The following is a 23,501-nucleotide window of genomic DNA, read 5'->3' as shown; positions in this document are numbered from 1 at the left end:
TTTTTTTTTTTTTTTTTTTTTTTTTTTACCGCTCATGGTGCAGAAACAAGCGCCCGGTTCCGTCACACCGCTGGATCCTTCACTGTTGCCAAGACCGGTCCTGGTCAGAAGAAAAGGAAAGAAGAAAAGATTTCGCGTTATTATTTCATCTCTTGGAGTTGGGCGAAGACCCGCCCCTGCACCCCCTGTGATTGGATGAGGTAGCTCAGGCTATGCGAGAGTACTGATTAGCTAATCCTTTCCAAGCTGCCAACCTGTAACGTTAACCTAGCCATGGTGCCAACCACGAACCTGCCATGGCCAGGAGGAGAGCAATTCAGTCCCGGCAGCCCAGGTTGTTCCTGCTTGTTGTAGTTACTGCAGGTAAGTTAATGTGTAACGCCGAAGCAAAACGCTAGTGCAATATCAGTCAGTTGTCTGTTGTTGAGATTATACCACCGACGTATTGTCAAACCGAATCGCACGTGCATAGCGAAACACGTTAGCTTTGCAAAAAACAATACAGAGAAATTAAGCTAAATGCTAACTCAAGTGTCTAGGCCGTGCCAATACGTGCATTAGAGCTGGACACAGGTGAAGTAGCTAATATTAATTCTACTTGCAAACAGGGCAACAAATCTGCAAAGCCCCCAGCACCGCTGAATGGTTTCCCTGCTACGCGTCTGGACCAACACTGAATTATTGGTAAGGGCCATGAGTTGTCCTATGATGTAGCCCATATACATTTATATCTTGCTTATTTTGTAAGAAATGTATTTACAAATGTTTCCATTGAAAATATAATATTATACGATATAATATATGACTGATATAATAAAGAGTTATAAAAGTATGACATAATATGACTCGGATATTTCCCTCAGGATAGAGAGGGAACACTGGACTTGCAAAAATAAAATAATGTAAATGAAAATAGATTGTTAAAGATTAAAAAATGTTCCTCTGGTCCTCTTGTCCTCTCTCTCCTCTTCATTTCCACACTCCACAGCTCCACAGACTTTATGCTGACAGCCGCAAAAGTTCGGCACACCTGTGGCCAGTCTTGATTTGGATGGCCACACTGCTCCGGTGCAACGCTTCGCCAGTTTCTCTGACGTTGAGAGAACCTGCAACACACAGACAAAAACAGACTAACACTGACTGTTTTAGACTCTTAGGCTTCCATTAAAAGAGAAATCACAGTCCAGATTACAACACGGCTTTATGTCAGACTCATACCACTTGGACAGGGTCCTCCTATTTAGCTCGAAGAGCTGAATGCTGGTCTGAGCCATCAACCTCAGGCTAGACAGCAAAGCCTCTTTAAAGGCCACGTAGTCCTGCAGGATGAGGTTTCACAGAGTCCTCATGATCCCTTTGGACCACGGACGGAAGAGCTGGCTGCAAATGGCCTCCACCAGGCGGCTGGCGCGGGGCCATGTTGCAGGGCCCGAGTTCAGTCCGACAAGACAGCTGAAAGGTAATCGCAGAGAGCAGAGTGTGTTTCTATAAATATGATCTTTGTTAGAGGAAACAGTGATATTTAACCTCCTAGGACCTGGCGTCCACATATGTGGACCTCACATTTTGGGTTCTCTAGACCACAATACTAACTTTTTCTCAACAAGGGCCTCAGACCACATATGAGGATATTATACTGCCACTCAGTAATCGAATTTAAAACTAATGTCCTCATATGTGGACATCATTTTTCTCAGGTCCCAATCAACCTTAATAGCAAAGAGAAATTAAAAATGCACGCCATGCAAGAGTTCGGGTCTTCTCGATAATCTGGGGCCTGAACCTCAGGGGCCTCAGGAGGGTCATCTTGGTCAGAGGCGGCTGAGCTGGATGGTACAGACCTGGGTGCATCAGCTGGATCACTTGACCGGGCCGCTGTGCTGGTGGATGTGGTATCCGGCCTGAAGACGGTGGGGTCCTCGACATCCTCCTCGATACCCTCATCAAGTTTCTCCAGCGACTCAGTGGCTGTAGCCTCATCCGGCACACAAACGTACCTGGGATGAACCGGTTGTGGAAGGACTCCAGTGATGTGAAGCCCCTTGCGCAACGATAAACCAGCAGGATGACAACGCCCTTTGTCAGCCTGCCGGTCTGGGTGTACAGCTGCAGTCCCAGTGGGTCATGGATGCAGGTGAAGTGGCGCCTCTGCGTACTCCATATGTTCTAGATGCGGTGAGCATCTACCAACGGGACACCCAGGGTGTCTCGTCCTGCCGGTCCGCTGAAAGTGTTGAGGAGGCCTTGGGTGAGTAGCACTGTCTCCTCCGCCCCACATGTCCTCCGACAACAGTGGAGCCTCCACTCCTCCCTGGAGGTCCTCTGGATAACCTCGGCGTTGGTCAGGGCAACCGTCTCCTGCCTCCCCTCAAGCTGGCACCGCTTGGCCTCGAAGAGACGGCCTGCATCTCCGGGGTCCACCTCAAAAATGCAGTGAGACAGCTGCCTCTTGAAGGTGAAGGAGTAGAGCTGATGGAAAGCGACGCATCAGGTGCTAGATATCAAGCCTCACCACGGGCTGTCCCCACTCCTGTGACAGAGAAACAAACGCAATCCGATTGAATTTTTCTAGAATTTGTGTACAGTGCATCACAGGTTCAGTTTATGTTACTCTGTGTTTGTAACATGAGTCTCGGTTCCACACCTGAAACAAGGCAGCCGTCTTGGACACGGCGTCTCTTGCAGCAGTTCCAGTCCACGTACATCAGCTGAAGGGGGAGAAACTTTACTCGTCTTGGTCGAATCCATCTTCAAGATGGATCTGAAGGTGGACGTGATCCTGGCTTTGTACTCCAGCCGCGTCAGGACGTTGTAACCGTACACCGTCGGCAGCCAAACGGGTGACGGCACAGGGGGCATCTGCAGTAGTGGTGAAAAGTGCCCCCTCAAGGCACAAGAGTCAGAGTGCACCTCCCACAGGGTGTTGTACAGCTGAGTAGAACTGTTGCCCAGAGTGCGAGACCTGCGCTGCTCAACCACTCTAAGGTCACAGCGGCGCAGCTGCAGGTGCTGAGACAGGAGGTGGAGGTGGATACAGCGGCGAGAGAGGGGCCTGTACATCTGAGTCTGAAAGATACGTTTTTCAGTTACATGACAGAATTAGATTCATGTTTATACTGAGAGACAGAGTAGCTCAGAGACCTCCACACAGATGACATGGTGGTCTGACAGGAAGCAAGGTGAGACAGATAAGACAGAAAAGTGGAGGTAGTGATGCAGGCAGCAACTACAGGAGTCATGCAGGTAACTGAGGAGAGGAGGATGAACAAAGCGTGATTCTTCAGAAGCTGTCACCAGGAAGCTTTTATTGAATCCAGACTTTTACCCTGTTGTCTCCTGTCCTTCTGATTACACAAACATTTATAATAGGAAAATAAAAAGAAGAGTCAAAACCAATGAAAACTAACGATATTTCACATAAATGTGATTTTATATTTTACTTCCACTCCTCTGTCAACTACTGCTCTGACCAGCTCTTCATCTGAGATCTCCTCTGATGATGTTGAGGGAAGAGCTGGTCTGGAGGAGGCTGAAAGTTCACCATGAGAGAGAAGAAACAGAAAATATACAGTGACAAAACATTAGAAACAAACATAATGAAGTTGAACTCTGGATTTAATGTAAATGTACTTGAGCTTGCCTGGAAATGCAGGCTTGGAGAGCCTTAAATGAAAACACATACTGTGACGCACTCCTGGCTCTTGGTCGAGACAGAGGCTCTCTGCTGCTGGTGGCAGTGGTTGTGGCAGCCGTGGCGGTGGATGCAGCAGCACTCGGCTCTTCACGTAGCAGACAGCGTTCTCCATCTGTGTGCCTGGAGCTGGCACCTTCCTCTGCAAGTATTTGACAAATTTATGTGAATGTATGTCACATGACTCTTACCATTGATAGTTATCACAGCAGTTGTATTGCAAATGTTTTTACAACATACTGGATTTGTTTGGGGTCCTCAGACTCGTACAGGCTCTTCAGGGTCTTGAATTTGAAGTCCCCGAAGCCAACAAGGGCCTGTCTCTCCTGACCAGGCTCGAGGGACTTATCCCACATCTCCTCAAACGCACTGTAGAACCTGACTGCCTCCACAAAGTCAGGGTATGCTGAGGAGTAGCAGGTGATGGTGTCATGCAAGTCCATAAAGACAGGTTAAAACTGTGCCTTCTGACTTTGTACTGTATGAATTAGACCGAATGACTCTACCTTGTTGGCCATTAGCGGGTACTGAGACCCTGTCCTCTTTCACTCTTTCTGGTGGGAGGCGACCAGATTGACGGCGTTGTTAGCCCGCGTTGTTCTCCAGGAGCAAGTGGAAGGTCTTTATCTGGTACCTGCCGAGCTGGACCTTCCACCAACTCAGGATGAGGGTGGCGTTCCCTGTGTCACCACGTGGGCCCAGGCACCTGCAGCCACCTCCTCTGTTTTTTTTGCCCTAACTGGGGCCACCAGGCTTGAACCTCATTGGAGGCTTTCAGTAGGATGGTCATCTCCTGAATGTATCTAAACAGGGGAAATGAACATCAGCAGAGTAGTCTACTGCAGTAATGCAGAAAATGAGAATAAGAGATCTCATTTAGCAGCAGACTTCCTTGTTACTTACTGTTGAATTATGTATGAATGACAAAGCCTAGTTTTTCCCACCTCTACATGAAAAATTAGTGTAAAAGCAGCAAATAAGATTACCACAATTAGAATTACCAGCTCGCGGTTGTATGCCTCTTCTACTCAAGAGTTTCAGCTTAAATCCCTGTTTATCCAGAATCATATAAAATATTAACCATTTGTGTGAAATTTTGTTATAATTACTGTGTGAAGTGTTGAGTTATGGCTAATAAGTGTTTTGTGCGGTCACTGTGACCATGACCTTGATTTTGACTTTTAACTATCAAAATCTAATTAGTTCGTCAAATTTGAAGAAATTCCCTCATGGTGTTACGATATTGCGTTCACAAGTCCAAAACCATGTTTTGTGAGGTCACCTTGACCTTTGACATTTAACCACTAAAATCTAATCGATTCATCCTTGAGTCCTAGTGAATGTTTGTTCAGTTTGTTACTAGCTCACATTCCAGTGTTTTTACCAGTGGTTTTGCTGTTTAAATTTGTATTGCCTGCCTACCTCAACTTCAGTTTCTTTCTACCCATCTGCATGCAAGACACTTTTTTGTATTAAAGCCTGAAACCCACCCTGCTAGCTTCCACCATGCTAGCCTAATGCCTACACTTCATTCTACACCCCAGTCTATTTGGCTTGGGTTTGTGAGCCTTCCAGTCCTGAGTTGGCTAGTCCACTGTCTGCTCCTGCTCCCAAGCTGTCTTGCCTCCCCTCTGTTCCTGACCTAGAAGACCTAAAGCAGTCCCATTTCTGGGGGACTTGTCTGGCTATCAGCTGGAGCCCTTAGAAGGAAGCATGAGTAACAAAGACATAGATTCCTCAAGCTGCCCAGCCAGCCCAAGCCTCAGCTTAAGGGTTGCTACCAGCCCAAGCACTAACCCCCAGGTTCCCAGCTACTAGCCCAAGCCTAAGCCCCAGGTTCCCAGCTATCAGACTGAGCCTCCGGTGCCCAGCTATCCAGAGCCTCCGCAGCCCAGCACCCCAATCAATGCCCCCCCGGCATTACCCTCAGTTGGCAGTAACAGGGTGATAGGCTACCTTCTGACCCACTGCAACCTGGTTCTGAGGACCTATATTTTCACCATGCACCGGGCCCTGAGATTCAGAACAAATCTCGAGTTGTTTGTGGTGAACCAGCTCATCCTTTCTAAATGGTGAGACTCTCTTCCTTATTTACAGTTTATTCACAGCTGACTCACTGATTATAACTTTCGCTATCTTCAAAAACTGCTGCTGACACACCAATATGACATATCTAATGTTCAACATTAACAGCTCTGTTCACTCTGCAGGCACAGCCACCCAGGAGAGGACCACACTGTATGCTGTTGGAAATGGCTGTAGGAAAAGCAGGCGGAGGCTGAAAATAGGACTGGCCACAGACAGCAGAGAAAGGTGAGCAGGGAGAGGGTGAGCTACTGAACCCACAGGAGTGGCTGGCTGGCTTCTTTGAACTGACCACTACATGGTCCTACTTGTATATAGTGTACATATTGTAAAGTTGGTTTGTTGCATGGACTTCTACTTCTACAACTAACCAACCAGAACTAATTTGACAGCATTTTCATTGTTCACGTCCTGTTTTGCTGTTGTCCCATCTAAACAGTTTATATCTCACCTCAACAGTTGTCGATCCTCTCACACTGACAAGTGTCTGAAGCCTTCTTTAGGACACCCACAAGACTTTTTAGAAAATTATATTAAAATCAGCTGTAAGGGTGCTGATATGCACAACACAGACACATTACTGAACTGGTTTGTAAACACAATAATGCCACATTGTATGTGCATATTGGACACGCGTGTAAAGCCACCATACCATAACAACAAACAGGTTTGAATGGAAAGCAGCTGTAAGAACAATCATATTGAAGTGATGTTTAGCTGACATGGCTCAACTATCAACATAATATCTTTAGTATTTGTTTCTTTTAAAGAAAAGGAATTTTGGTCGGAATTTCTTTTATTTCATTATTTCATTTATCAAGCAAGTTGAGTGTTTTTATATCCTAGTGGGGAATCTAAACCTGAATACACAATAATAGGGACTCACCATCACGTGTGTGCCAAAGTTGAGGTCCCCACAGGTTTTTGAGGGTTAAGACTTGGTTGCTAGGGATCAGGTTAGAATTATGTTTAGGTTAGGGTAAGGGGCAAGGGAATGCATTAGTTCAATGAGTTGCCCCCATGGGGATCTAGAAACGTGTGTATGTGTGTGCTCTGTTTATATTTTTCAGGTCAGTTGAGCTGTCTGATTCTTGTGTTTATTGATTCCTGGTTTCTTTATGATTGATGCATTGTTCACCATAACAAAAATATTTTGTGTTTTATAAATGCTCTTATATTCCCTTAATCCATTATGTATTTTTATTTGATTGCAATCATTAGTGAAAAAGTCCCATTGCTCCATCAAAGCACTTTGGTTAGTGTTGGATGTTTTTACCCTCATTGGTGTGAATTTGGTAGACAGAAAAATTGGAACATCTGTCAACATAATGCAATACAGCTCAACAAAACCACAGAATACATCCTCCAAAATGATCACACAGTTGAATCAACATGTCTTTAACAGCAAAATTTCAACATGACTGTTGAATTAGACTGTATTAGTTTTAACTAGGTGTTCGTATTATAATTTGTTCTGTAATAACACACTACGCCCATTTATTTGATGGAACTAAGAAAAGCTGTTTCACCCTGATGGTAGAAACAGTGTTTGTAGCTGGAAGTCTACACTGATTAAGTCCACCCTGTGAAATTGAAAGCTGAAATGTCAGCCCTGTTGGCACTGTCAAATATACACTCTCAGATATTTGGACTTTTACATTCTGTGTTGCCTTGATATCAACTTCTGTTTCTGTTACTCTTCTTAAAATGGTCTGTTTACAATTACATTATTTATACACTGTTTTTTCAAACACTTTCCTTTCATTGATCAGTGAGTTCACACTTGATTAAATAGCATTTGCACCTCTTTCTTTTCTTCTTTTTTTTTTTTCATAATGCCTCACATTTGATTTGAATACAAGTGTCTGTTAGCAGGTGTCAGCGAGTAAGCTACATGGCATGGTGTAATTTTTAGCCTTGTGTAAAGCCGTAGCTAGTGGGAATGTGGAGTAATTGCAAATTCAACAGTTGTAGTCAAATCAACAATTTCTACAGTGACCAGTGAGCTTACTAGCCAAATAATGTAGCTGTGTAGGTATCTGCATTACAGCTCATGGGTTAAAGCGAAATAAGAGGGAGTTCAGTCAATCTGTTTAAGTACATTGACTGGACTGTGCTCTTTTGCAACTTAGAGCAATACAATTTCACATATTTATGTCCTCAAATGAATTATGTTCAACTTGCTGTGTGTGTTGTTAGTTTTGTTAATTTGCACCATCCTTTTAATTAATTTAACACCATTTTACACCACAGTTCAGTGAAATGCAATCATTTATCTTATGACATACAGTAAATTATCTGTGATGTAAATTCAGTGAGTAGTTGTCCAGCTGTTGATGAATGTTGGATTTCAAACTATGATATGGTTAGGATCTTTTGTTTGTATTATGTGTGAAAGAATTCCACCACTTAGCAGAAAATATTATGTAGAAAAAAAATGCCAGAGTTTAGCACATGTTTATTACAATACAAACGCGTGGCACATTTTTCGCACAAATGTTACAACTTTGAAATACTGATTTACCTGTCAGCCAGTGATGTTTAGGGTATATCTGATATTATTCTCCTAAAAGATATTGCGTGAATATAACATTCGAGTTGAGCTGTTTTTTTGTTTTTATTTTGAGATTCTGTTATAATTCCAACACGTCCGCCAGCACTTGAAGGCATCACAGCTCCATCCCGTCTGGCCAATCAAAACGCTTGTGAGAGGTCATGTGATAAACAAACTAGTAAATTACAATTGACTTGAGTTTGCCGATAGTCGGCCACTTCTCGATGTACAGTGACTCGCAGCGGACAACTTTTTGCCTTTTGTTGGAGTTTGTTTGCTCAACGGAAATGCTTGTGGGTTTTTAAAAGAACTATTGAGCACAGTGTTGTTTGGTTACCGTGGCCATTATGTCAGTAACCCGCCGAGCAGGTGAGCTAAAAAAAAATAGTTTTTCTGGCAGTGCCAGCAAAGCAGTTTATGACCCAGGGTCGACTTTTTGCCGGGGTAGCAGCATCACTTTTCATTGTAAACTGTCCGAAAAAAGAAATGTTGAGGTCGTGTAGTTATCGTCGTTGTTAGAGTTTTGTAAATACCGCCCGTGCTTTTACTTTTGTTTTGGTCTCGTTAATATGTTCATTTTCTTTAGTGTTTTGTTTTAGGAAGATGTATGACATTGTTTTGATGTATTGACAGACACTGTTATTTCTCAAATATAGCGTTTAAGCTAAGTTAGCTAAAAGCAAATCGTTCAACTTTACAACAGTTTTAATTGAGAAAAAAAAATCCTATCGTGACATAGTAGTAGAGATCATTTAAAGACATTAAAGAACTTCTGTGGGAGTTGACAGTTATGCTTACTGTAAAGTCAATACTTAATATCAGACGAAGAATCTGTATAGATAAAAACGTTGACATTTCATGACATTAGATGCTGGTTTACATCATCATCATCATTCTGTCTTTCAGCCTTCCAGGGACCAGGGCTGTACCCCCTTTAAAGGGCGGCAGCTGCACTGGCTGCTGGGATGCTACGGAAGAGCAGCAGTGGCAGTGGGACAAATCACACCCAGGGTCTGCCACGACACCTCTCCAAAACCCTCACAGGATCTCTGTCAGCCGGATCCACCAAGACCTTGGATATGGGCCGCAGCTCGAAGAACCCCAACCCTCTGAGCAGCATGGGGCTATCGTCTCAGCTGGTGGGAGCACCAGGAGTGGACCCGGAGTATGTAATGCAGCTGGTTAATGATGTGCGGTGGTTCGCCGATGTGCTGCTCAACCTCAAGGATGCTTTCCAGTGTAAAGGTGAGTTCAGGGGTGCTGGAATGTGGGGGAGTTTATGAAGGTGCTCTGGAAGTCAGGGAAGTGGAACATAATAAAATGGTGTACTTGAAAACAGAAAATCTCTTTGGATACATGTTATTCATAATCAGTGTTGCATATTTAGTGCAATCTAGGGGTTTTATTCTAGCGAAGTTTTCTAAATATATTTTTTTGTGTGCCATTTCCCAGTTGCCCACTTCTACTTCAATTGGGAATGTTTCTTAGATATCCCAAAAAGACTTTGAACAAACCTCAGATAGTGGAGAGGAATGTGTTGTATTCAGGTGATGGTTGAGGGAGCAATATCCAAGCATGATAAGAGCATGAAAGTTAGACTTTTTTTGTTGTTGTGTTTGAAATAACATTAGACGGTCTTCTATAATGCATTTCTTCTTCTCCTATTTGCTGACCATTTCTCTTGAAAAGAACCCTTGCTCTTTGTAGTGAGGTATTGACATTAAAACCTGATGTTTACTGATGATACTATATATAGTCGAAATTCTTTACCACCAAATTCCATCATAGATAAACTGGGAATGTATTGACAAGAAGTCTTGTTGTGTTTGTTTGACCAGTGGCTCACAGGAATAATGAATAATAATGTGTAAATACACCTTAAGCATTTTAAACACTGTTAAATGAATGGTGTTGCAAACAGTATGAACATTTTTCTTGACTCATAGGTAGTATAGCTGACCAATACTGTAATTGTTCTGCTTTGATGCCTTCTGTGCCAAAAACAAAACAAAAAATAGAGTTGCACTTATTGCACTAAGTGCTTTTAGATAAAATGTCCAGGAAGACTCCTTTTCATTTTGTTATGTTACAGATAAGTTTGCTGTTGTGACAGACGGCAAGAACCACCTGTGGAGTGTTAGTGCATAGTGTGATAACAGCTTTGCTGCTAACATACTGGAGTGCTTGCCGTGTTGTTAGCGTCTTAACAACCACACTCAACCACACACTGCCACACATAAGTACACGTGTAGAGCAGACGCAGGTTACTGACTTGCTTTCTGTTTTTCTCACTTGGTTTTGATGGCTTGGCACTTGTTTGGAGACATGCACAAAACACTCTGCCCACACAAATGCACACACAGTGTTAAACAAGGCAGCATAGTGTTGTTGTGTGGTTTTTTCATTACCAGTCAATCTGTATGTTTATTTGTTTTGATTGATTATAAAATGTGTTTAAAAATAAGGATCTCAACCTCCAAGAGCCCAAGGTGACATCATGACATTGCATGTTTTGCTTGATCAATTTACTGATCAATTTATCAACTTACTGTTTAAGCACTAATGTTACATGTTTGTCATGTATAATAGCAGTACAGTCCATTTTGTGAGCAGATCTGTGAATTTGCATTGTGGTGTCTGTTTTATTAATTAACTAAAGACATTTACTTCTCTGGAATTAATACAGTAAGACTGCCACGGTTGCAGCTCCTACTGCTCCTACTGTACTGCTAAAAGACACATACCTTCACACAAACGCACACACTGGGGTCCAAATGAAGCTCTGGCAGTGGGAGTGAGTTGTTTAGCAATTCCTCTGGCTGGAGGAGTGAGGCCTCTGTGAGTGAGCTTTGGCTTGCGTCATGCTGAGTGTTGTTCTGAGCCATCACAAAAACATTTGGGATATTTGCCTCCCTGTTTTACAACGGCTCTTATTCAGCAGGTGGGGATGAAATCATACCATATGACCCTATAATGTCACTCAGCTATTTGTCAGTTAGATTAGTGGTTTATTTTTATTTTCTCTGAGACATTGACTTGTTGAAACAACTCGTGCAAGATGCTACTATGATGTGGTTTACAGTCCAGTCAAAAGTAAATACTGAGTCATTTTCATTACTAATGGGTAACAAAGAGTAGTGGAAGATGGCCACAGTTTAAGTAAATGTGTTTTGTTAACAGTCCTCCCGGCTTTAAATACACACTGATCCGAGACAGGCAATAACACCAAACAAGCAAACAGGGAACCAACACTTATATCATCTTTGAACTGAAAAGTGATTTAGAGGCCGACAGTTTGGAGCTTTTGACCATTTGTTCTTAACTTTTTAAGGAGATTCCCGTTTCCAATGTACTTTACATCCTGAGTCCTGTTGGTGTTCAGTCTGGTTCCTGTCTGCTGGCACTGGTACATTCCTGAAGATTGTCTCTTAAAGACAGACACTGATTATCACCTTAAAATGTTTTTCTTTAGCAGGGAGTTTTTTTATGGACATGTTCATGTGATCTTCATGTCCAAAGACACAGGTATTCATATCCTTATAGAAAATATTGAAATAATCTCAATGTTTTTGGTATTAAGCATTTGCTTGATTTAGAGTTAAAAAAAACAAAAAAAAAACATTCTACTTAATAGTGATTTGTTCTGTCTCAGTATGGCTGCATCTTGTGTGTGTGTGTGTGTGTGTGTGTGTGTGTGTGTGTGTGTGTGTGTGTGTGCGTGTGCATGTGCGTGCGCACATCCATAATTAGATTGGATTGATGACTTGCCTATTTTTGACTGAGGGGTCAGGGAGGTTACACAGTCTGGAAAAAGCCACAGTTAAAGGCCTGATTTTGAAATAAGGCTACATCTTTGTTTTATATGTGGTATCAGCACATTACATGCACAAACATAAGGAGCTATCCATTACAGTTTACTGCATAGTCCAAATTACTAACCTCAAAGGAATTTTAAAGTGTACTGTAAAATACAAATTCAAAAAATTCAACTAAATAAGTGAGCAATGCTTTTTCTTTGCAAAGTAATATTTAGTTTTTTTCACAAATGGATGGTAATCACAGGTGGAGGTGCATTAGAATTTATCATGTCATCATTTGTCACATCATCACAAAAGACACATACCTACACACATCTACACGTTTAACTTTTTTTGTATAGCACCCCTCTTACGTAGACATAAAATCAACATAATAATGTAAAATTAGATGAAATAATAAATAATTACATTGAAAAAAAACCAAAGACCAAATCCAGGTCTCAATGTAGCTGAGGGAAGCTGCAGTAACAAGGCAGTGAGGGAAATGGGGAGGAGGTTAGTGAGGCACATGCCAGCTCTCGTGTTGTTCTTTTCATACTTGGAAAGCCCTGTCACTGGAGCACTGTGAGAAACCGACATAATGCTTTTTTTGCTGATAGGCAAGCTCCTTGCTGAGATCTGGCAGGCTTGCAGAGAGGCAGGTTTGACTCGGTGTGTGTCACATAGCTTCTCATACAGAGAGGACTTTGTGGAGGCTTTAGCTGGGAAGATGCTTATTGTTCCTCCCAAGGGAACCTGCCAGTTTTTAGCTGGAGGCAGCGCATGCATGGGGCATGTTTGGCTGGTGGAAACCCACTGGGGAACTCCATCAGTGACTGTAAGCTTGGGTTAACAGACCCACTGCGTTCACACCCACAGCTTTACACCTTTAGATTCCCCAGGGTCAGATTGAGGTGTAGGTTTTCACTTTCTCTCATAAGAGTCACAGCGCTTGCAGGAATCATTGCTCAACAATAGTCAAGCTGTCAAAGAATGTAACCCAGGAGAAGAATGTGAGGCTGTATGAGTTTTGACTGAGCAGGTGACCCCTGTCCCTACGTCCCTGTTGGTCTGAGACGATCTTTATCCACTTACACGTAGCATCATCACACATCAGTAAACCTTACGCTGTCACTTCTGTACATCAGACTGAAATGAAAGAAAACCCATTATATGATTGTGCAACAAACCACTTAGCACATTCTTGTGGGATCAGTATCTAATTGTGGTTTACATTTAAGTCAAACATTTTCTTAAGTTGGAATATCTCCAACTCCAGCACACTCATTGTGGCTTAAATTCCCATGATGTAAATATTAAAAGCTTTTAATAGTCGTAATTGCACAGGACTTCAGGGCCAGTATAATAATAAAAGAAAAAATAATAAAAATGTCAATATATTTTCCTCATCCTAAAGTTTTCATTTGAGTCTGTAGCAGAAGACAACTTGGTTAATAGTTTTAATCAGGATGAAAAAGGAGTCCTCTACACACAGCCAAGCTGCTGTCCCCCTCCCATCCCCCCACTCTCCTGCATACTCGGCATTCCTTTAGAACAAATGTTCACTTGTAGCTATAGTGCCTTCAATAGACTAATGGTAGGTGTGAGGCCGATTGACTATGAAAACTCTCCTAAAATAAATTCAGTTTGGATTTGTGGTCATATCTTTAAAAAAAAACAAACAAAAAAAAAACCTCTTAAACGATTATCTGTTCAAAGCTGTCTTTCATTTAGAAATGTCAGGCTAGGAAAATGGAAAAATGATTCCTGTTTCTATGGAATTCAAGGAAAATATCTCAGGAGAACAGCTGCAGTACTTGAAACAGATTAAACATGCCAGTGTAGTTTTATGAGTAAATACACTGACTGCATGTTCCCTGAGGGAATTACAACCTATGTGTGGTAGTCATCTGATGTATACAGGACTAAACTGTCACTTTGTCAACTGTGAAGTCTTTTTTACAAAATGCCACTGTTGCACAAGCTCATATACTCATCACAAGTCCTGTTACTTCACATCTTTGTTTTGCTTTTATTTTGGTGACCACACAGGAACAAAACAACAGCAAATTTCCCCATAAAATGTCATTTTCTTTTTCCAAAATTTGTTAAAAAATGTCCACATAGTTGCAAGTAGCTCAGTACTTTGCCTTTTTTTATTATTAAGCCAAAAAAAAAGTCTAGGAATGTGTGTTGAGAAATGTGTGGTCGAAGTTATGGATACTGTACAGTCCATCAGGGCTGAACAGGGTGAGGTTTTAACTTTAAATGGAGATAGCTATCAGGACACTGACTGAAATTCTATTTCCTCGAGCGTTTCGTTGCTCAAGAAAGTCCAGGTTACTTAGTTTTTTCCTTTTTAGCCACAGGTGGAAAAGAAAAAAAAAAAAAAAGTGTTTCATACCGACACTTTTACAGTTCCACTTCAGGGTAGAACAAACATCTCACAGCGTAGTTGTAGAGCATGAAGTTGAAAGCTTATTTACTCAATGTATGGTGTACATTGTACAGCTTGTTTGACCACATATAAACTCGGGAACATGTTACCTCCCATTGTTCTACAGAAAATTTTCATACACTGTAGTGTTGTGAGACAAGACATCAAATGCCTGTAAAGGAGGAGGAACATGTCTAGCTGACTCAGTGGTCCCTTTTTCAATATAAAAAAACTGTCTTTCTTCAACTGTTGGTGTCATCATGACACTCTTATAAGATTTGGCTGTACTCTAGCTAAAATGCATTGTTCAGTGTTTCACAGTGTCAGTAAGTGTGTTGATTTTAGAAGGGCTGACTCCTCTTTTAGAGTAGTATAAGATAACAATGTTCGGAAACTGTTTGGTTGTAGTTTTACAGGGACTCATTTAGTTGTTTATTCATGGACTTGTTTTCCTCTCTGCTTAGGAGACTTTGAATTGCAGTTGTATGGTAATTGGAAATGTTAGTCGCATTGAGCCAATTTAAAGAGACTGAATTTATGTCCTTTAATTGGCTTATTAGAGTTAATGTCGGAATTGACTTGCTTCTAACCTCATCATGCAGAATGAGGCCAATTTTCAGGTTTGAACCAGTTTAAAGTCCCAGTTTACTGGCCATAAAAGCCACCACTACCCTGTACAAAATATATCCAGCAATAGCTACCAGAAATATCTCCCCTTCTCACACAAGTGCCCCTGTGCCAACTGAAGTGGCCACTTGCGGGTGGTGCCTTCAATCAAGAGAAAAGCCGAATTCTAGCACATAATAGTTTAATGGCCTGCTGCTCTTAGGAGAAAGAAAGGAGAGATTTGTTGGGCAGTAACTTTCCCCTGTGATGCTGAAGGATGTTTTTGTGCAAGCTTGTGGTTGGGGTGTGTTTCCTGGGGTGGGATTTATGGTTATGGGCTCTAGATGTTTGTGTAGGAGATTGGTCATGGAGAGGGGTGGATTGGCCAGTGAAGCTCCTGCTAGCAGGGGGATGTCACTCGCTGGCGATTGGGCAGACCTGCTGAAATTTACAACTGTGCATCAGGCCTGTGCAGGATGGGGGCCGAGGCTTAAGATCCTGTGTTGTGAGTCAGACTGTTGGATTTTTATTTTTATTTTTTTTGTAGAAAATCAAAAACAGTGTCTGCTCAGCTTTGAATTAAGAGACACAACAAAAACACAATTATGCCTGTCCCAACAAATCCTTAGATCCTTGATTCACGTGTCTGAAAGAATCATTTACCCTCGCCCAATACAGTCGTCTCTTACAAATTCCTATGCTGTATTAGGGGACATCATTAATTCAGGTAGGTGGAGATTTATTGCAAAACCTTGTGCTGCCAACCTCTTGAGGTGAAGTCATTCTCAGATGAGTATGTCTGGGTACTAGTGGAATAAAACTGGCTAACAATGCCAGCCTTTCTTTGTTCCTGGTAGCATTACAAATCATTTTTGAGTAATTTTTCAGGCCACACATTATCTGTTTCCAGCTTGTCAAATGTTAGGTTTTGCTGTTTTCTTGGTCTTATATGCTCATCAATTCAATAAAATTTTACTTTCATATTGGGCTCTGATAAATTATGATGTTTTTTTCTGATGTTTTATGAACAAATTGACTAATTGTGAAAATAATTGCAGTCCAGAATTAGTTATTCTGTTTTGGAAAATGAAAACAAGAATACAAAGTAGATTTGCTTCTTAACGGTCTAAAAGTCTATGGTTTGGATTGAAATCTTTACGTCGGGGTTAACATGTAGTGGCCTCTATTTCTTGTTTTCCTTTACTGGTTTTCCTCCTCTCCTCGTGCAGCTGATTGACTGCATCGATTCAGGAACGCCGTCTTGTTTTGCACCTGCTCTGAAGTCCCCAAAACATGTAATGAAGTGTTTGAAGAATTAGCCTGACTGTGAAGCCCAGACCCCACAGAGTGTAGTTCACTAATAGGCCAAGAGCAGGTAGCTGTTTATGGAGTGCCTGCTGTTTACTGTCTGTGTGATGTCTGGGGCCTGCTCTGTCTCCAAACAAGGCATGGGAAAGACAGAGAGGCACCCAGCAATGCAGCGTTTGTTTGGACAGAGGGGGAAATTAGTGTTTGGAGATGGAATCCTGACAAAACAATTCCACCTGTCGCAGATCAGGTTACAGTCAACTCTGCAATGCAAGCAGAGCCTGTTACAGTGAGTGTTTAATGTTTTCTAACCTTGTGGTTTGTAATTGTAGAGAGTTGTGAATAATCCCAGCATAGTTTATTTAGTCCGGGTTTCTCTTTTGGAAAAGGAGAAAAGTGTCAGTTTCCATTTGGTGCATTTGGGGTCATGACTGAGTCAGCACAGAGAGAAACGTGTCACCATCCAGGAATGAGGTAGACTGATACACATCTAAAAGAAAATCTGAAAATCATCTGCCTCTGTGGGTGTAAATCAGTCACCCTCCCTCCTTCTAGCAAAGAGAAGCGGGGGAGGGATGCTGCCAGAGAAATGTAGCCTCCTTGGCCTCTCGGTAAAGCCCTGCGGCTGTTTCCCAAGCAGCACTGTGTCACCAGAGCTGCTGAGGCTTGTTTCATGTCGAGCAGATCGCGTGTCCAGACAGGCCAGTTGATTGCCTGTTATCAGTGGGGGGAGCAGAGGCTGTAACCTCTGTCAGGCCACCTGAAGACTTGGATTAGATTGGTCCTTCTTTGCACTAGACACACAATGAGCTTTGTTAGACACAATGGCACCCCGCACACACACACACAACAATCCACGGGGTGACATTAATTTAAAAGCCAAATGTTTGAGTTACTGTATTGTGCTGAAGTTGAGTCACCGCTTGAGTCACCTGCAAGTTTTTGGAAAAGACATTGGTATTTGCAACATACTGCGCATAAAGATTGACAGCAGACAAGTGATACGTTTCTGATGAGGTTGGTTTTCATCATTTTCCTGGCCACTTGTGAAATTCATTGTAATTGACATTACTTGAAGCTAATGACCTTTTGCAGCCACGTTTCAAGTTACTGGGGTTGAATATTGATGTTTTTGGGTGATGTTTGTCTTTAATGACCTTACTTAAAAACCATAGATATTATGTAAAGAACAAAGAGGCTTTTACATATACAGTTAAGAGAATCCTTTACTTTAGGAAATAGGGTAAAAAAAAATGCAATACAATATACTTTAGTGTTTGTTGCTTGAATTTTGATAGTTGTATGGGCTTTTTCTGTTTTTTTTTTTTGTTTTTTTTGTTTTTAATCTGTGTAAATACCTAGCAACAGACAGATGAAAGTTCAAATGGTAAATGAATGAAAATGACACAGGCAGCACATACTGTGTAGAAGCATCCTACAAACAGTGCTGTACACTCATGAGCATTTCAACCTTTGTGCTATGGGCTTGTTGTAGTTACAGGACATCATGAAAGACCGATGGAAACCGCCACTGAAAGAAAGTAAACTCAGGAAGCCTGGTGACTTTTTATTTGTAAATTAAATTAAAGTTATCTGTACAGTTGGAGCTAAATCCACTTACCATAATTGTATTTTTAACACACGGCTGTCAGGAGTTGTGTGCTGCATCCCAGGTGAAACTCTGATGTGGAGCTCACTAGTCAATCGACAGAAAATTAATTAGAAATAAGCTTTTCCTTGTCTTACATTATAGATAACAGAATATCTTTGGGTTTTGGACAGTTGGGTAGTTCTCAGTGTAGTTTCAAGTTTAAGAGAAAAATGCATAGTTCAAGTTTGGTCATTTTTATTTTGTTATAATACTGTGTATTATTAGGTGGAAGTCAACTACTCAAACTTATTTTGTTTTCCTTAAAGGGAGGAAGGTCTTGATCTTGTAGAAAATAAATGAAGCAGACTGAGCGTGAAGCGTGGCTGGGACACCGGCTCATCCCACCACTGTAAAGAAAGACAAGGTGGCCTTGAGCTGCATTGGTGTTGGCAGGGGGTCTTCCTTTAAACAATATGGCCCAGCTTTATGCTTCAGTGCTGTTATCTCTACCAAAACAATGGCATGGTCCCCACAATCAGCCACAAATTTCCAGTGCGCTTTTTGATGCCATTGTTGTGACAAAACCACTCACCACTGATTCTTACCAGCTTTCTCTCAGCTGTCTCACGCTGCACTGAGCACAGATCCTCTCACATAATTCAAAGGGCAACACTGGTGGCGATCAGTATGAGCTGTCACACAAAATTTGACCTAGTTTTGATAACTCTATTCCCATTTCTGATTGTTAAATTGAACTCGTTTGTTAGAATTTTTTAATCTGGGGTTTTAGGGTGAAGAATTAACAATGATCTGAATAGCATAATTGACATCTGGAGGGGTCAGTCATGTGCACACTTGTATTTTGCGGGAAAAAAAAAGTAATCTACTTTTTAACCATCTGTTTTTACTATCTTTGAATAAAAAAACTTATTAAGGTTTATATATTGTAATTGTAACATAGTCTCAACTTTTTGGTTTGAAGTTGTATTGGAGTTTTTATTTAGGAAATGAATACAGGATGAGGCAGCCTATTTTCTCTGGCCCTTTTGAGGTGTGGTCTAAAATGTTGGTAGAGTACATGTAAAAAGCTCTGCTGTCATTAGTGTGGACATGGTCTTTGTTATCTGAAGGTCTTTGTTATCTGAAGGTCACTGTCAGTGTATCATTAATTGAAATGGCTTGCTGATGTTTTTTTTTTTTTTTTGTGCCTCTCTATTACAGTGTTTTAACTCAGCACATTAGTGTGACAGCTGGCAGTGGGTGACAGTAAACAAAGGATACACCCACTACCAATCCATGAAAAAGAATACATGCCCTTTTTGGCTTCAACTCTGGTCCAGCAGATCGGCACAGGACATCCTTCTGTCTTTGTTGCCACAACATCACAGCCATTGTTATTTCCTCACAATCTGTATCCCATTCGCCTCTCTGCAGAACAGATTAGTTTAATTAAATTCTTTTCTCTTCCAAGGAAAGCGAAATGGGTGATCTTAACCTAACCTACATTAATGCTGGGATTTCATAGCTTCACCCTCTGTCATGCTCAACTTTGTCATGCAAAGAGAAAATGCTCAGGTGTTCACCTCATTAGGACTAGCTCTCACATGCTAATGCATACACCACACACTTATCTTTGATAAGAAAATCTTCAAACACCAGCTAGTGAGCTAACCAAAAATACCCCTGATGACCACAACTGAGAAGGAGGGTTAAAAGGAAGGGGAAGGTGCTTAATGAAGGCCCATTGTCAGCACCGGCAGGGCGGGTGACTTCAAAGTGTGTGTTGTGGGGTCAGGGACCTCTCGCCTTGGGGCAGGGGAGAAGGTGAGCCCTCTGCTCTACAGGATGCTTTTTCTCTCGTCCTGAAGGGTGGGAGGTGTGGACAAGGATTGCTTAGCTTTTGACCAGCAAGATGGATGCTGTTATATTTGTGATATTTAAGTTTTGTCTATTTGTATGTTTGGAGAGTGTCCTCAAGAAACACCCTGTGCCTATTTCTCCTGTCTTTCATGAAATAGCGTCACCTATGGCCTCAGTTTATGTGTCAACTGTGGATTATGTCTCTTCAGTTTTTTTACACCAGCCAATTCAATTAGTGCATGTGTGTATGAAGCAGAGAGGGCAGCACACACACCCAGCCTCTCATTTTCATCCCCTCTGTAATTCCTTTTAATGTTCCAATAAATTCAGTCTCTCATCTCACCCTGCTGCCCGGTGGAATGGCCTTGATGAAAAACAGATGGCTTTTCTGTTTCCAGCCGGTGCCCTTGCTTCTTCCAAAACAGTGAGTTAGACATGAACTCACCTATTGTCTGGTGCCAACTTGCGGTGCCTCTGCTGATTAACCCGCATCAGACCCTGACACAGGCTGTCTTCCTGTTGACTGGAGAAAATTCATCATGTCTCTGTTTGCATTTTCCTTCTTGTTGGCTTTTATTTTGCCCAAAGAGCTTAACTCTCTGTACAAGACATTGCGACACTGTTTTGGGAAGTGCTGCAGGGATTAGCTTTGAAGTTGTGAAGAGGAGTACAGAGTCAGGAAAACCCTTGGTTAAATACAAAAAAAAATAGTAAATGTGGTACTATTCTTCACTCCTTTGCTGGGTTCTACAGGAACGGCATGCCTTTCATAGCAGAATTACTGAAAGTATCTGATATGGTCAAAAAACTAAAGGGAGAGGAGTGATCTGAATGCATTTTGTACATTCTTTTCCACTTCAAGTGTCATCTTCTGAAACCTCACTTGTAACGGAGAAAAATCCAAGATATTCCTCAACTTTTCTTGCGACTCACGCTGTCTGCCGCTGATTGCTGCAGGGAAATTATGATTGCATAATAGTTTCCATGTGTGCCACGTTAGTCGCCTCTAAAATTTAATTTCTTCATCTTTAGCACGACTGCCTTTTTGTCGTTATGCAGTTTACAAACTGTACTGTATACAGACACAGACCCAGCCTCTAGTATTTACTCGGTGCTTAAGCAGTAAGTAGTCAAATAAATATGACATTTAACTGTGTTTTAACTCTACTTGGACCACAGACTCAGAAATGTCGACAGGCACTGTGGCTGTTGTGTAGATAAAATCTGTGTCTGTTCATGTTAAGCCTCTCCTGTGACCACAAAAGCACAAAAAGCACGTAATCATTTCGGTACTCATCTTCACCTGTGTGGGGTTGTGATAACTGTGGGTGCGACATAGAATGTTTGTAATCATGCAGGCCTCTTCCGTTGTACACGGTGTCACTCTCTGCCTGGAGGAAGCAGAAAAGAAGTTGCATCACAGTAGTTTCATGCAACTGAGTTTGTCACTGTCTCTCAACTACAACCGTCTCCGTCTTCCACAACGACACACACTGATAAAACAAAACAGAGCATGTACTGTTTTTTGTTTGCCCTGTGCGGAATTGTCTAGATGAAACAAAAGGTGACAGCATGGTTTCATAGTTTCAAAATGACAGTGTAGTAATGTGTGTGGCAATGACGAAAGGAATGCCAAGAATCAATTTGACGCTGGCTAACCTGTGACTCAAAGTGCAGAGTGACGGTGGTGACTTTGACTGATAGATAAAAAATGCATGAGTGCAAACTGTCTATGGTAGTTGCGTTTCTGATTACTGAAGCTTTTGTCATGTCTTGACACTTATGACTTAACGCAAGTGACATTTTTATGCTTTCTCTCTTTTTTCTGTCCAGAAAATCTGGAAGGTCTTCAGCAAGTGGTGCAGGAACGTTTGGCAGAGTTACTTCGTGTCCTCAAGGCTGTTATTGGCAAACACCAGACCCTGAACTCTGTGGACATCCTGGGAGCGGCCGGCACGGTCATTGCCAAGGTCAAAGGTCAGTACTTATTCACTAGCATGCAGACAGACATATAGGTAAACACACGGGTGCCCAGATGATGCTCAAATGTCTTGGCACCAAATCTTGCTTTACTGGTTCAGGTTAAGGGTCTACGTCAGTCTTTCAAACCAGTTTGGGAAATACCTTGCAGGAATATTTTATTGATTTCTGCTCGGTTAGAGTTGGCTTGAAGATGTTTTTAAAAGGTCACTGTGTGAGAGGTTATTATTCCTTCAACAGCAGATCCATTTCCCTTCCCTTCAATGAATACAAACAAAAGGAATCTCAACTCATAGGTTGATCTGCTAGAAATGTGATCCACTGCAAGGGTAATTCTTCACTTGACTTGCACACAAGAATCTCTACAGCAGAGACTACATGGCTGTAATTTGCATTCCATATTTCAGCGGGTGCAGAGGCCCCTCGGCAGGCTGCTCGTCAGCCAAGCACATCCAAGTTTCTTCATTCTTTTCCTCATGTCGCGAGGTGATGGTTGTCTGACGGCTCACCTGCCCTGTCTCAATATCTGAGTTGTGACCTACTCCTTAAGAATGCTTCAGAATGCGTGTCGGCAATCTTCAGCCCACTGAGTGGTGCATTGACAATGTCTAGAATGCAAAAAGGAAACAAAGAGATCCAGGTTTAGATCAGCCAAAGGAATTATGGTTGAGACAAACTTAAATAACAAAGACTGTAATGTTAAATTATGATGAACAAAGTCTTACCAATTTCTGAAGTTTCTGATCATTTATACACATTTAAATAGCATGTTGAAGACTGCAGTTTACTATGCGGTTCCTATAAGTTCCTATAGATATGTAATTTTTTATTATTAAGTAATAAAACAATACTTTTTGATATTACAAACAGTGATGCATATAAAACAATTACTTTGTTAATGTAGTTATGTGATTATAAAATTCAGTTTTTCTGCCATCAATTACATTCATTCAGTTACAGCTGGCTGTCATATAATTTTGAAGTGTGACAGTGACCCAGGCGTCAAGTTAACACATAAAATGGATTCTAATGAGGTCTGTGCAGTGAGGTTTTAAATTTGGGGAAAACACCTGCCTGGTGCTCAGTATCAGCTGAGGTATCAGCTGAGGTGGAGTTCAGGTATTGAAATCAGTATTGCGAAGGAAAAAGTTGGATTGGTACTTCTCTAAATACAAAAATCACATCACTCAGTCAACGTTTTCCCCAATAAAGTGTATATGTGTAATGTGACATTATTACTTTCATATAAGGGTATTATCAAGATATTTAGTATATTGGATCCTAGAATTTCCTGAAAATCTGCATAAATACCCTAACATGATGAAATGATGATGATGATGGTGGTACTACTGTACAGTATGGTGCGGCAGTGGACCATTGTTTTTATTCTATAAGGAAAGCTCTGTCCTTTAGTCCCGCTGTTAAAACACTGGTTGTGTACTGACTCCAGTTGACAAATGGAACCTTGGGAATTTGCCTGTCCACAAGGGGGTGCTTGCCCACCTCACTCCCTGGCTGGACTGTCCCTAATGGCTAGGAGGTAACACAGTACTGGGACAGCCAGAGATTCAGAGGAAGACTGAAAAGGAGAC

The 23,501-nt window shown here is 41.7% G+C and overlaps 1 protein-coding gene across 2 annotated transcripts in view; it reads left to right on the top strand.

The window, feature by feature from the left end:
* Positions 1-8,540: 8,540 nt before the first annotated feature.
* The window catches only part of LOC111655859 (rho GTPase-activating protein 29-like), a 29,245-nt gene continuing 14,284 nt past the window's right edge, over positions 8,541-23,501 (top strand). For both annotated transcript variants that reach the window (XM_023407395.2, XM_023407394.2), the window contains exons 1-3: positions 8,541-8,699; positions 9,237-9,575; positions 21,763-21,906. In XM_023407395.2, the coding sequence (XP_023263163.1) occupies positions 9,296-9,575; positions 21,763-21,906 (424 nt within the window). In that variant the 5' untranslated portion in view covers positions 8,541-8,699; positions 9,237-9,295. The remainder of the gene's footprint in view (positions 8,700-9,236; positions 9,576-21,762; positions 21,907-23,501) is intronic.

The sequence above is a fragment of the Seriola lalandi genome, unplaced genomic scaffold (genome assembly GCF_002814215.2).
Source record: "Seriola lalandi dorsalis isolate HSWRI2012SDOR001 ecotype SW California unplaced genomic scaffold, Sedor1 jcf7180002054334, whole genome shotgun sequence".
NCBI classification, from domain to species: domain Eukaryota; kingdom Metazoa; phylum Chordata; class Actinopteri; order Carangiformes; family Carangidae; genus Seriola; species Seriola lalandi.
Note: the sequence above shows the minus strand (reverse complement) of the source record. Positions and strands in the feature narration are given on the sequence as shown.